This window comes from Macrobrachium rosenbergii, chromosome 23 (assembly GCF_040412425.1).
Source record: "Macrobrachium rosenbergii isolate ZJJX-2024 chromosome 23, ASM4041242v1, whole genome shotgun sequence".
Classification (NCBI taxonomy): domain Eukaryota; kingdom Metazoa; phylum Arthropoda; class Malacostraca; order Decapoda; family Palaemonidae; genus Macrobrachium; species Macrobrachium rosenbergii.
The window spans coordinates 20,508,495-20,523,494 of NC_089763.1; the positions used below are offsets into that span (position 1 = coordinate 20,508,495).

Consider the following 15,000-nt stretch of genomic DNA (forward strand, 5'->3'; position numbering starts at 1 on the left):
TTTTTTTCTCTCTTTCACCCCATAAGTCATTGCCGGAAGTTGCATGGACGTGATTTCTCCCATACGCACGCGCACGCCCGTCTGTGCCAGTCTTTAAAAATGGATCCAGGAGCAAATTCACACAACCTTTGCCGATGGACTGGAACGCCTTCATATATATTTTGTCAGGAACCATCGGAGTTGGTAAGAGTTTTTTTTTATTTTTTCTTTGGCCGTTCTGATTCTATTTCGAGGGAAAGGCTCATGTTTTTTTCTAAAAAACAATTAATTTAATATGTCGTATTTCTGTATTTTCCTTTACCTTACCTTGTGGTACTTCCATATTCTTTGGAACCTTGAATTTCAGTCAGTGGCCCCTGTGAAATAGTTATTTCCATATGAATAGGGGTTCATCTTCACCAATATAATAATAATAATAATAATAATAATAATAATAATAATAATAATAATAATAATAATAATAATAATAATAAAGTATATTTTTTGTATCGTGCTGATTTTTGTTTTTAATTTAGATATATTTATTCCATGTAATATGTTAAAAAAGTATATGTTTTTCCTTATGCCATAACTTGTTTAGTTATTTTCATTTACAAGTGGATAATGCTTTTATATAAATACAGGAAATTTGTGCATAAATTTAAGTTGTTGTTAAGGTAATTTTGGCCTAGTAATGATTATTCTATTACAAAAGAAGTTCAGCTTAAAATTAGTGGTTTAGTGTTTTCGTTTGCCTTTGTGATAATAACTCATCTAAAAAATTATTTATAATATCTGTTTAAAACTTTTGTACAAATTTCTATCATGGCATTTTAAAAACTAATCATTCACAACTAAATTTTTCATATATGATAACGATGTCTGTCTTGACAATAATAATAAATTTAGAAAAATATATCTAAATTCAGCTCTAACCTCTCACTTTTTCAACTTTCTAAATTCCAAGCTAATAATATTCATGATTGCTGTATTAAAACGCACCATTTATGATATGAACGAAATTTTTCAGTTGACATTAACCCCTTTGAATTATGATCTCTCTCTCTCTCTCTCTCTCTCTCTCTCTCTCTCCTCTCTCTCTCTCTCTCTCTCTCTCTCTCTCTCTCTCTCTCTCTCGGCGTCAAAACCTAGGTATTGTGAAGCCAGTTTTAGTAGAACATAAATCAGTCAATCTCTCTCTCTCTCTCTCTCTCTCTCTCTCTCTCTCTCTCTCTGGGTCAAAAACCTAGGTATTGTGAAGCCAGTTTTAGTAGACAAAATCCAATCTCTCTCTCTCTCTCTCTCTCTCTCTCTCTCTCTCTCTCTCTCTCTCTCTCTCTCTCTCTCTCCATATATATATATATATATATATATATATATATATATATATATACATATATATATATATAATATATATATATATATATATTATATATCTTGTACATATATACACGTGCATGTATGTATGTATATGTATATATATATATATATATATATATATATATATATATATATATATATATATATATATTTATATATATGTATATATACATATATAATCTCTCTCGTTAAGTGATTACGACAACTTAGTCGAGAGCGGGCCACACCATACCCTGGTTCTGAGCAACGGAAGTGCCGTCAATATGATCAACACCTCGGACGAAAAAGCTAACTTCGTTCTTATCGCTGGTAAGAACATTCTATTCAAAAGTATTTTCTTAAATTTCTATTTACGAAGAAGATTTTTTTTAAGCGTCTGTGTTTAAAAATCTTATTTATGTTCGAACATTCGATTCAAAAGTATTTTCTTAAATGCCTGTTTGCTAAGAAGAGTTTTTTCTGAGCTTCTGTGTTTAAGATATGTTAAAAGTATATTTTCTGATAAATATGTTTTTTACGGAGTCCGCTTTCAAGAATATACACTAATATCAATAAGTCTGTTTCTTAGAATCCCTGAAAGGGGGTTAGTGCCATCAGTGCACCTTACGCGGTGCACTGTAGGCATTATTGAAGGTTCTTTGCAGCGTCCTTTCGGTCCCTAGCTGCAACCCCTTTTATTCCTTTTACTGTACCCCTGTTTATACTCCCTTTCTTCCATTTTACTTTACACCCTCTCCTAACAATAGATTCAACATCATACTCAGTGCTGAATGACCTCATAGATCACAACGCTTGGCCTTTGGCCAAAATTTAAATTTCAATCCAGTCTTTCCTAGAATGTGTTCGTTAACAAGGTTCTTTACTAATCTGTTTGCTTTCTGAAACCTTTGTTTGTTAAAGGGAGTATTTTCTAAGAGTCTGCAGCTATAGACCAAGAGGTCATAAACTGATGATAAACTGGCGTCGCAGTAGCTGTGGTTATTAACACTAGAAATAGCCCGTTTAGGCTATAAAAAAAAAAACAAAATGCCCATGAGAAATTTTACAGGACGCACTCACTCGATCATATTTGTTTTCTGAATGCTTTCGCACCCTAAATGACAGGAAAAATCAAACATAAATATTGATAATAACTAATAAAAATTCCAGTATTTTCCAAGTGGTATCCTTCTGTTGCCAAGCTGCCATGTTCCGTTGCTCTAGAGTTTTTTTCTATTTTTAATCAACAAAATTCATGTGTAAAAATCCTTTTGTTTTATACTTGTGTATATTTATGTATACTTTAGGCTACTTCTCTTCGTTATACTTTTTTAATTTGCATGGACATTAGTGATCTGAAGATTGCTTGGCAAGTTAGGTTCCTATTTTTGGCTCGTTCTAGAACTGAATGCTCAAACTGAGTAATAATAATAATAATAATAATAATAATAATAATAATAATAATAATAATAATAATAATAATGGTGAAGAAATCGACTATGATGTCAGTATAAATATATTATTATTATTATTATTTTAGAGTGTCTATCACAGTCATCCTATTCGACTGGGTGGTTTTTATAATGTGGGGTTCAGGTTGCATCCTGCCTGGCTTGGAGTCCATCACTTTTCTCACTATGTGCGCTGTTTCTGGTAGCACACTGTTTGCATGAGTCCTGGAGCTACTTCGTCTGGTTTTCAGATTCATTTTCAACGATCTTCGGGATCCGCCATGGTGTTCCTATGATTATGGGTTTAATTTCCACGGGCATATTCCATATCCTTCTTATTTCGATTTTCAGGTCTTGATACTTATCGAATTTTCTCTCTTTATTTCGCATCTACTCTGGTGTCCCGTAGGTATTGCGACATCAATGATGAAACGTTCTTCTTGATTTTGTCAGTCAACGTCACGTCTGGTCTATTGGCACGTATCACCCCTATCTGTTTCTGATACCATAGTCCCAGGGGATCTTTGCTGATCGTTTTCTATCACTCCCTCAGGTTGGTGTTCGTACCACTTATTACTGCAAGCTAGCTGGTGTTTCTTGCACAGGCTCAGTGGAGGCTTTGCTGCAGATCATGCCTCTTGTTATTATTATTATTATTATTATTATTATTATTATTATTATTATTGTGTATTCTTTTACTTTAAAAGCTCATGATCGCATAAGTAACTAAAATGGCGAAGAAATCCTGACAATGAGTTAGTAATAAATATGTCAAAAACATATATATAAAACAGGCCTTCGAGAACCTGCTCGATTCTCCTTGTTAGCCTGACTTGACAATAGACTGTTTTAGTCAGACTGAGGAGAATCTAAAAAATTATATATAACTATATATATATATATATATATATATATATATATATATATATATATATATATATATATATATATATATATATATATATATATATATATATATATATATATATATTTTTACACTAAACATCATTGTGGATTTCTTCACCATTTTAGTGACTCCTTGATTGTAAGCTTTATAATAATAATAATAATAAAAATAATACTAATAATAATAATAATAATATAATAATAATAATAATGGAATGGAATGGACTATAGAATTCAGGCCAAAGACCAAGCGCTGGGACCTACGAGGACATTCAGGGCTGAAAGGGAAACTGAGAGTAGAAAGGTTTGAAAGAGTGTAACAGGAGGAAAACCTCCAAGCAGTTGCACTATAGAAACAATTGTTGAGGAGAGTGGATAGCAACATGGAAGAAAGAGGCTGAGGTGGAGGTACAGTAAAAGGGAATGAAAAGAGGGTGTAGCTAGAGACGAAGGAACGCTGCAAAGAAGCAAGTAATGCCTGCACGAGTGTACTGAGTAAGGTGCACTGGCAGCAGTACCTCCTATGGGGCAATAATAATAAGTAATAATAATAATAATAATAATAATAATAATAATAATAATAATAATAATAATAATAATGGTGATGATAACAATAATGATAATAGTAATTATAATAATAATAATAACAATAGTAATAATAATAATAATAATAATAATAATAATAATAACAATAATAATAATAATGATAATAATAATAATAATAATAATAATAATAATATATATATATATATATGTATATATATATATATATATATATATACATATATAATATATATATAAATTTATGCTTACATATATACTATCTCTTAATATAGTAATAATTTAGTAACACATAATAATAATAATAATAAATAATAATAAATAATAATAATAATAATAATAATAATAATAATAATAATAATAATAAAATAGTTCTGATTGCTTTTTTAGCCTGTACATTGTTATGTACACGACCATTAATTCTAACAAGAGAAAAAAAATTGTAAAAAACCATCTTTCCAGGCCAGCCCATAGGCGAACCAGTCATCCAGCAGGGGCCTTTCGTCATGAACACCCAAGAGGAGATCCAGCAAGCCTTTCAGGACTACCACCTGAGACAGAACGGCTTCGAGAGATACCCGCCCACGAAGCCATCTCCAGTTGGTCTCTGCAACGTTAGGCGCTAGTTGTTGCAGAGGGTATTTTTTTAGTTGCAGGAAATAATTCCTTCGTTGAAGCTGACTGTAGTTGGTTGCAGATGTGTACCAGCCATCTGAGAAAGTATTTTTTTAGTTGCAGGAAGTGTTTATTTCCCGCGTTGCAGCTGACTGCAGTTGGTTGCAGACGTGTAGCAGCCATCTGAGAAATTATTTTTTTTAGTTGCAGGAAGTGTTTATTTCCCTCGTTGCAGCTAACTGCAGCTAATTGCAGGTGTACAGTATATAAAAAGGTGTTAGTGTCCAGTTACCTATTACCCTAATGATAGTGAAAGGTTTTGCTGGGCCAAGCTGAAATTTTTTTGTTTATTTTTGGTTCTCTCTTTTCACTTCTTCTTCTTCTTCTTCTTCTTCTTCTTCTTCTTCTTCTTCTTCTTCTTCTTCTTCTTCTCCAGTGGTTTCCGTTTTCCAACTTAGAGTTCAAAGATCACCGGCACATGTACGTGATCACTTTCATAGTTATTGGATCGCAAGGGTGTTATATGAATTAAGCTCTGTTATAGTTCTATTACAGATAAGTTTGACGTTTTGTACTTTTGTATTTTATTGATGCAATAAACACACACACACACGCACACACTACAAGTGAATCATCTGTGATTACAAGAGTACAACCTCTATTTTGAAATGAGTGAGGCTCTCGACAAAACATTATCAAGAGATCACAAGATTCCATCAGTTTATTCTTCGTTTCATATCTAAAGTTTGGAACTCCAAACGCTCAACCGTGTTACTGCATTCTTGGCTACTTTGCCAGTCTCGGTGCCCTTAACAGAAGAAGGAAGTCTTTTCAGAATTTCAAAGATTATCTATGAAGTTCTTTTCAATTTTATATACTAACGATTCCTCACTTAGGGTATTCAAACGGCTCAAATTTCTTCTGTATGTTTATTTTTACTCTCAGATTATTCGTTGGAAGGGAACGAATTTTATGATAAATAGCAATCTGAAAAATCCATTCAATAAATATACAAACTTTTATATTACGCCCCGTCACGAATCATTTGTGCAGCTTGCTCGAAAGTTATTTTCCATAAAACCCTGAAAATAAAAAAGAAAAATTCATTATTCAATAAGGACAAGTTCTTTATTTTTTAAATCTAAAACAAATAAGTGGTTTTGGCCCAAAATTTGAGTTCAAGAAAGATTAGATATTAAATAACTGATACTGACTACTGGATATTAAATGAATGATTCTGGATATTATATGCTAAATGAGCCACGGCCCATGAAACTTTAACCACGACCCGGTGGTGGCCTATCCTATATCGTTGCCAGAAGCAAGACTATGGCTCACTGTAATCTTATATAAAATAAAAACTACTGAGGCTAGAGGGCTGCAATTTGGTATGTTTGATGACTGGAGGGTGGATGATCAAGATACCAATTTGCAGCCCTCTAGCCTCTGTAGTTTTTAAGATCTGAGGGCAGACAGAAAAAGTGCCGACGGACAGACAAATCCGTCACAATAGTTTTCTTTTACAGAAAACTAAAATGTTATTTTTACTCATTATTAATATAAATACTGGTATTATTATGCGTTCAATGGTCTAGTATTCATTTGAAAGTCCAAATATTACAAAAATAAGGTAAAACTCGTAATCATTATCATAATCATTATTAATCTTTAGAAGTAGTTTCCTGCACAAGAGGTTCATCCATGATTATCTATAAAGTATGGATTTGACAAAGTTATTATTATTATTATTATTATTATTATTATTATTATTATTATTATTATTATTATTTACAGCGTCTGAAAATAAAACTCATCTGATTTCCGATCTAACTCACCTTGTCCACCAAAGGCCCCGCCTCCAAATCCGCCGTAGCCTCCAAATCCTCCTCCTCCTCCACCATAGCCTCCAAATCCTCCTCCACCATAACCTCCTCCTCCTCCACCGTAACCCCCTCCTCCTCCTCCACCGTAACCTCCAAATCCTCCTCCACCGTAGCCTCCAAATCCTCCTCCACCGTAACCTCCTCCTCCAAACCCTCCTCCTTTGCCTCCATACCCAAATGACCCAGCATTTCCGGAGGCCATCAAGAGACCCATGGCGAAGGTCAGGGCAAACAAGTACTTCTGAAAGAGAAGGAGATAGTGTTTATATTACCTCAAGTGTGAAGATGGACGGCCGATCTAATGCCATTCTATCCCTAAAGCAGAAAGGGAAGAACAGATTGATTGATTTGATTGTCCAATGTGGCGTTGCTATGGTGTCTCAACACCGGAAATAGGGGAGGTATATGTTCCTGGATATCCTGCTGTAAAGGTGGGGCGGAGGCGGGGTGGCGATTATACCCTGAATAAAATTCCAAAGGCTGGCAGAAGAGTGAATGAAACTGTTACCCAAGAAAATAATCCTCTGATTGCCCTTAAAAGCTTTGCGACAAATTTTCTTTTATTTAATTGATAAGTGAAATTGGAAATATAAAAACACAAGAAGTGTCAGTGGAGTTTTCGAATAGTTCTCTCTCTTCTTCTTGATATTTTTCCAATGTTATGGTAACTGGAATAGCAAAATACCGTATCTTTCAAATTGTAGTACTGTAAGTGTTTTATTAACAATAAGCTATATATGTATATATACATTTATATACATATATATATATATATATATATATATATATATATATATATATAGTATATATATAAATATATATATATATATATATATAATATATACATACACACATATTACATATATATATGTGTTATATAAAAATTCCATATGGACTTTCCTGTGCATAAAAATGATAAATCATATCAATCTATATATATAAGGCTCACGTAAAACCTATCATATAAATAGATGGACTATATAAGATAAATTTCTCCAGCGATATATTTTATAAATGTCTGATGCGATACATATATCTGGTTTATATATGTCATTTTATCACCTGTCACCGGTCTTTTTATATTGAATCATATATATATGGTATATTATTTCACTCTGGGAAGCTCAATCCCATTTATTTCCAGTCCTGGTGAATTTGGTCATTCAAATATTCCAAAGTTTTTCCTAAGCAGAAAACACCAATCAATCAATTAATCTATCTATCCATCTTTAAAGTTCATAAAACCCAGTATCCTTTAAAGATGGCCTAAAAAAACTCATGCTCAAGCGATTCCTTTTCTTCATGTCTGATTCTTCTTCTTCTTCTTCTCCTCGCTGACTCAGTTCTCTCTCTCTGTCTCTCAGTCTTTTATCTTGAATCTCCTCTGACCTGCTGACCTTCCTTTCACTTGGTGAATCTTTTCAATTTACGGTTCCAGATACTGGATTCACTGATTCTGCTTTTTAAGTTTCTCCTTGGTTGATCTCTCTCCTCTCTCTCTCTAAAAGATTTTGCAGTGATTCATCTTCTTCAGAATCTTTTCGGAAAATGAGTTTCAGTGACATGATTCAGAGAAAAATTCATGCCTGTAACCACCCTTCTTCTTCTCTTCTTCTCTCTCTCTCTCTCTCTCTCTCTCTCTCTCTCTCTCTCTCTCTCTCTCTTCTCTGCCATTTATTACTTCTCTCAGTAAATAATCTTTAAAAATATGCTTCATGACACTAAATTCACTGAATCTACTATGAAACTCTCTCTCTCTCTCTCTCTCTCTCTCTCTCTCTCTCTCTCTCTCTCTCTCTCTCTCTTTCTCATTATTTCTTCTCAAGTAAGTGACCTTTGTGAAAATATTTTTCCATGACACTAAATTCCCTGAATCTACTATGAAACTCTCTCTCTCTCTCTCTCTCTCTCTCTCTCTCTCTCTCTCTCTCTCTCTCTCTCACTCTCTCACACATTTCTTCTCGATGTAAGTAATCTTTTCGAAAATATTTTCCATGACACTAAATTCAATTATTGGGTCAGCTGTGAAGCAACAAACACCCCCTCTCTCTCTCTCTTCCCTCTCTCTCTCTCTCTCTCTCTCTCTCACACACACACACACACACACACACACACATTTTCTGTTATTTCTCCAGTAAGTAATCTTTTCGAAAATACTTTTCCATGACACTAAATTCAATTATTGGGTCAGCTGTGAAACAACAACCAGCCCCCCCTCTCTCTCTCCTCTCTCTCTCTCTCTCTCTCTCTCTGCTCTCTCTGCCCTTACTTTTTATGACAAGAATGAAACAAGGATCGGTATTTTTAGATTTATTAAAACCGATTGTAAATATTACACCGTTTATTGTTTTCGTAAGGCAATTTCTTGCGATAATATTTTCATTAGTTTTAAGAAGAACCATGTTTGATTTTTTTTATTTTTTATCTATCTCATCTCTTTTTTTATAAATAACACAAAAATTTTTCAGAGACATCTGAAGCGTTCTTCAGACATGACATCACCCATAATAACCTGAAAGAAAAAAAAAAAGTCAAAAATACAATTTTCATTGACATTTAATCTTTACAAGTATTAGCATATCTACTTATCAGGAAAGGATTGGATATTTCTTAGCATTAAACTTTTGGGTACAATCGTATAATATACATACATACATATGTACATATATATATATATATATATACATATATATATACATATATACATATACTGAATATATATACTGATATATATATATATATATATATATATATATATATATATATATATATATATATATATATATATATATATGTATATATATATCGTGTATATAATACATATATATATATATATATATATATATATATATATATATATATATATATATATATATATATATTATTAGTCTACAGATTGGAAGAATAAAGAGTGCTTTAATTAACTGATTTGATTTGCTGAGTACCAGAAAATAAGATAAACTATAGAAAAGAAAGAAAAGAGGTCAGGGAAGAACATTCACCGATATTTCCATTCAGCTGGAAATAATAAAAGAAAATAAGACCATCAACATGAAAACCAGAGGAATAATATCTTATTACCTCCATATCCTCCATATCCGCCAACAGCACCACCAACTGAAAGAAAATATTAAAAATGTATATACAAGAGATTTCTTCATTTATTTTATTTACAAATAGAAGAGTGTTTTCTATCTGAATAATTCTTCGGCAGAATAGATACAGGTAGCCATAGGCTTTTCATTTATACTTAAATACATTATCTGAGAAGGGAACTTGTGATAAAAATACTCTAAATTGTCATTATCGTCAGCAAGTTTCTACTGTTTTTTTAGAGCTGACGGTAAATATCCGCAGCCGATATCAAGGAAGCTACTCGTGATTGGCGGAAGCACGCGCTGCGCACCACCAGTCAGAGTTTACAGTTTAACTACGATAACCAATTAGAAGTGAGATAGAAGCATCAGTGATGTAGTCTGTGGATATTTACCGTCATTATCAAAATAATAATAATAATAATAATAATAATAATAATAATAATAATAATAATAATAATAATAATAATGTTACAGAATAACTGAAGTTTCTGGACGGTAGAAATTGAGATAATTTTTATTTTTAATAATAATAATAATAATAATAATAATAATAATAATAATAATAATAATAATAATAATAATAATAATAATAATAATAACGTTGAATAACTGAAGTTTTTGGACATAGAAAATTAAATAAATATTTTCTTTAAATAATAATAATAATAATAATAATAATAATAATAATAATAATAATAATAATAATAGCACAGAATAAGTGGAGTGTTTGGACGCTAGAAAATTAGATAAATACTGTCTTTAGATGATAATAATAATAATAATAATAATAATAATAATAATAATAATAATAATAATAATAATAATAACAGCACGGAATAAGTGGGTGTCTGGACGCTACAATATTAGATAAATATTATCTTTAAATAATAATAATAATAATAATAATAATAATAATAATAATAATAATAATAATAATAATAACGCTGAATAACTGAAATTCTGGACGCCAGAAAATTAAATAAGTATTTTCTTTAAATAATAATAATAATAATAATAATAATAATAATAATAATAATAATAATAATAATAATAATAATAATAATAATAATAATAATAATAATAGCACAGATTAACTACAGTTTCTGGACAAATGGAAGTGAGATAAAGATTTTCTTCAAATATTACAAGCAGTGATAAAACTCCCTTTAAAGGCTTATTGAACGATTACATAGAACACATAACTTACTTATGTATCCACCACCGCCATATCCCCCAAAACCACCGTGGTGATGCCCGTGGTGATGATGACCGTGATGGTGATGGTGGTGATGCCCGTGGTGATGACATCCGTGATGACAAGGCTCCGGGACCGCGAAGGCGTCGGCTACCGATATGGCGGCGGCGTGGGCGCCCGTCAGGAGCAGAAGGGCGGTCGCGAGGTGAAGGATCTGCTGGAAAAGGTACAAGAAAATACCGAGTATTGTTTCTCGCCAAATCGTCCCTGTTTTGACGAACTGGTTGTCCCTTTTTTTTTCCTTTTTTTTTAAGTTTTCAAGTTTTCCAGGCAAAGGGGTTGTGGGGGGGGGCCCCGTTAATGCCTTCCTTAGGCCCCTAGCTGCAACCTCTTTCATTCCTTTTACTGTACCTCCGTTCATATTCTCTTTCTTCCATCTGACTTTCCACACTCTCCTAACAATTTTTTTATGGTGCAACTGCCAGGTTTTCCTGCTGTTACACCTTTCAGACCTGCTTACTGTCAATTTCTCTCTCAGCGCTGAATGACCTCATAGGTCCCAGCGCTTGGCCTTTGGTCTACATTCTATATTCTATTCTATTCTATTCTATTCTGGAAAAGTAAAAGAAAAACAGAGTATTGTTTCTCGCCAAAATGAAAGATAAATCATGTCTAGAGATACGATACTCATAGGTCCCAGAACTTGCCCTTTGGCCTAAATTCTATACTCCATCCTATTCTAGACATACGATGAAACAACACTATTTTCTCAACCCTGAGCTAATTAGTTGCAGGTAATTGAGCATTCCCACTTTGAAACAATTTTTCTGTTATCTTTTCTCAAGTAATTGCAACTTATGGTTATACAGTTTATATGGTATAATGCCTTTCATCCCAGCCTTTCACCGAAGAGGAACAGCATTGTAGGAACAACAACAATGCCTATTTCATGGGAGACAACAACGGTCATTTGATATATTCACCTTGGCGTTAACAGAGCACCATTTTAATTGAATCAACAATACCTACTTATCTTTTGTTATTACTCTATCATTAACAGATCGCCAGCTTCCTATGAAGCTGGGGAACTATTGTAAATGGAGAAATGACAGTAAGTAAATAAGTATTATTGTCCCCTATAAAATGGTGATCTGTTGTTGCCATGGTAAGCAGATTTAATAAGTATTGTTGTTTCCCATGAAACAGCGTCTGTTGTTGTTCCTGCTCTGCGAAAGGCTGTGATAAAAGGAACCGTTTCTTATTAAATGTATGATCATGTATTGCAATTTCTAGAAAAAAAGATAAGTAAAAAAAATGCCTCGAAGTTTCTTCGGCGCAATCGAGTTTTCTTTACAGTGTATAATGCTGTACGAAACTCTCAGCCACAGCCCATATGAAACCCTCAGCTGCGGCCCATGAAACTTTCAGCCAAGGCCCGGTGGTGGCCTGTATTGTTGGCACCTACAGCGGTGACAGACTCACGATCATGGCTAACTTTAACCTTAAATGAAATAAAACCTACCGAGGCTAGATGGCTGCAATTTAGTATGTTTGATGATTGGAGAGTGGATGATCAACATTCCAATTTGCAGCCCTCTAGCCTCAGTAGTTTTAAGATCTGAGGGCGGACAGAAAAAGTGCTGACGGACAGACAAATAGCCGTCTCGTTAGTTTTCTTTTATAGAAAACTAAAAAGTACTGCTGTTTTCCATAATGGGAATATCAGTTACCTGCAACAAATTGGCTCAAGGTTGAGAAAATGTATTTTTAAGATAAAATGAATGATCAGGTGAATAGTCTGTTAAACATTACCAAATGTAGAGGAAAAAGAATACTCTTTTGCTCTTCATGAACTGAGTGACGAAATGTTACCACTAACCGCTATAAGACAGTGAAAATTGGTGTTGGTTCTTATTGAGAGAAAAAGATTGAAAAAAGACTAAAGACTGCCACATGTGACGTCATGTGCGTGATAAAGGTATTTTTAAATCTTTTCACTAAAAGTTGATAGACAAACGAAAATCATGAACTTAACAATGGTATTTACAAAGGATCCGTCAGTGAACGTGAGAGAAATCCTGATGTCCAGTGTTGACGTGTCACGAAGACAAACACGAAGGATCGATTTTTTCATGATTTTGCCGAAATAATCGATTTGGAAAGTATATCTCGGATTGAAATAGGTTTTAAACAAGTTCATCCATTAACCAGGACAAGGTTAGTGAGGGATTTGCAGTGATGGAATTAACAAAAGAGGAATTTGTGCGTGAAAGAATATGTATATGTATATATATATATATATATATATATATATATATATATATATATATATATATATATATATATATATATATATATATATATATATATATATATATATACACACATATATACTGTATATGTATATAAATACATATGCATATATATTTAACACCTGTATAGTTTAACATCTGCATTCTTTAACACCTGCATAGTTTAACACCTGTATAGTTTATCGATATTAACTTGTTTCATAAGACAGTTTAATAAATTTTAAATGTTACACAAATAATCTTAAAAGCCAAAGAGAGTGATCACATATATTAGCAAATATTTTCTGGGATGCGATCGCTAACCCCATGCCCTTCCCTACAGTACATATATTCAGGGGTGTGTCTGAGGTTTCGTGAAGGTCACATACCTAAGTACTGATCAGATCCACCGTTATTCAACTTAGGTACAGTTTAGAACACATTATGTATATGAGCAAAGCTGTGTTTATCCTATATATATATATATATATATATATATATATATATATATATATATATATATATATATATATGTATATATATATATATATATATATATATATATATATATTAATAATAATAAATATTAAAACCAGGGCTTGAATGAAGAACATCTTTATTAGTTGTGACTAATTTCGGGGATTTACAGTCCTCCGTCTCGGGTAATCCATAATAGCATATATGTTGCATTTAAAATTAATGAAGTTATAAAGTAAAAAAAAAACAATTACATACTACAAGACATAATAACCTAAACACGCAAAAAAATCTTGAAATACAGAGATACAAATAGAAAATGTTTGTTGTCAAAAAGGGTAGAAATTAAAAGTCTAAAATCACAGTAATTCAACAGCCATTTTATTATTATATATTATTATTATATATACATTATATATATATATAATGTATATATAATATTCATATATATATAATACATAATATATGTATATATATATATATATATATATATATATATATATATATATATATATATATATATATATATATATATATATATATATATATATATATAGTATAAGTACAGCTTTGTTTGTATACATAATGTATTCGCTGTCAGATAAATTGAATAACGGTGGGTATGATCAGTACTTAGATGTGTGACCTTCACGAAATCTCAGACACAACCGGTACATAAGCCCCTTGAATATATATACTGAAGGGAAGGGCATGGGGCTAGCGATCGCATCCCAGAAAATATTTGCTAATATATGCATCACTCTCTTTGGCTTTTAAGATTATTTGTGTAACATTTAAAATTTATTAAGGTGTCTTATAAAACAAGCTAATATCGATAAACTATACAGGTGTTAACTGTACAGGTGTTAAACAATACAGGTGTTATGTGTGTATATGTATATACATATATATATATATATATATATATATATATATATATATATATATATATATATATATATATATATCAATAAACTATACAGAGTGTTAACTGTACAAGTGTTGAATAATACAGGTGTTATTTGTGTATACACACACACACACACACACACACACATATATATATATATATATATATATATATATATATATATATATATATATATATATATATATATATATATCGATAAACTATACAGGTGTTAAATTTCAAAAACTGGATAAATACTTTTTTTCTCAAATCTG

At 31.8% G+C, this 15,000-nt stretch overlaps 3 protein-coding genes across 4 annotated transcripts in view; 1 reads left to right on the plus strand and 2 right to left on the minus strand.

Moving 5' to 3' along the window:
• The window catches only part of LOC136851354 (pirin-like), a 14,362-nt gene extending 8,860 nt beyond the window's left edge, over positions 1–5,502 (plus strand). Inside the window, 4 exon segments of the mRNA XM_067125407.1 lie at positions 27–90; positions 92–183; positions 1,552–1,668; positions 4,719–5,502. Of these exon segments, the coding sequence (XP_066981508.1) occupies positions 27–90; positions 92–183; positions 1,552–1,668; positions 4,719–4,882 (437 nt within the window). The 3' untranslated portion in view covers positions 4,883–5,502.
• A 434-nt stretch (positions 5,503–5,936) lies between these two features.
• LOC136851036 (uncharacterized) lies at positions 5,937–7,062 on the minus strand. The gene is made up of 3 exons (XM_067125006.1): positions 7,027–7,062; positions 6,707–6,995; positions 5,937–5,953 (listed from the first exon to the last, which is right to left on the minus strand). The coding sequence occupies exons 1-3, from the start codon at positions 7,060–7,062 to the stop codon at positions 5,937–5,939; spliced, it is 342 nt and encodes a 113-aa protein (XP_066981107.1).
• Positions 7,063–9,051: 1,989 nt separating this feature from the next.
• Positions 9,052–15,000, minus strand: part of LOC136851162 (FKBP-type peptidyl-prolyl cis-trans isomerase SlyD-like) — a 6,450-nt gene continuing 501 nt past the window's right edge. Inside the window, exons 2-4 of one of the 2 annotated variants that reach the window (XM_067125119.1) lie at positions 11,060–11,261; positions 9,836–9,871; positions 9,052–9,266 (exon numbers count right to left, since the gene is read on the minus strand). In XM_067125119.1, the coding sequence (XP_066981220.1) occupies positions 9,253–9,266; positions 9,836–9,871; positions 11,060–11,261 (252 nt within the window). In that variant the 3' untranslated portion in view covers positions 9,052–9,252. Of the gene's footprint in view, positions 9,267–9,835; positions 9,872–11,059; positions 11,265–15,000 lie in introns of both variants that reach the window. The other variant, XM_067125118.1, reaches the window with a different exon arrangement.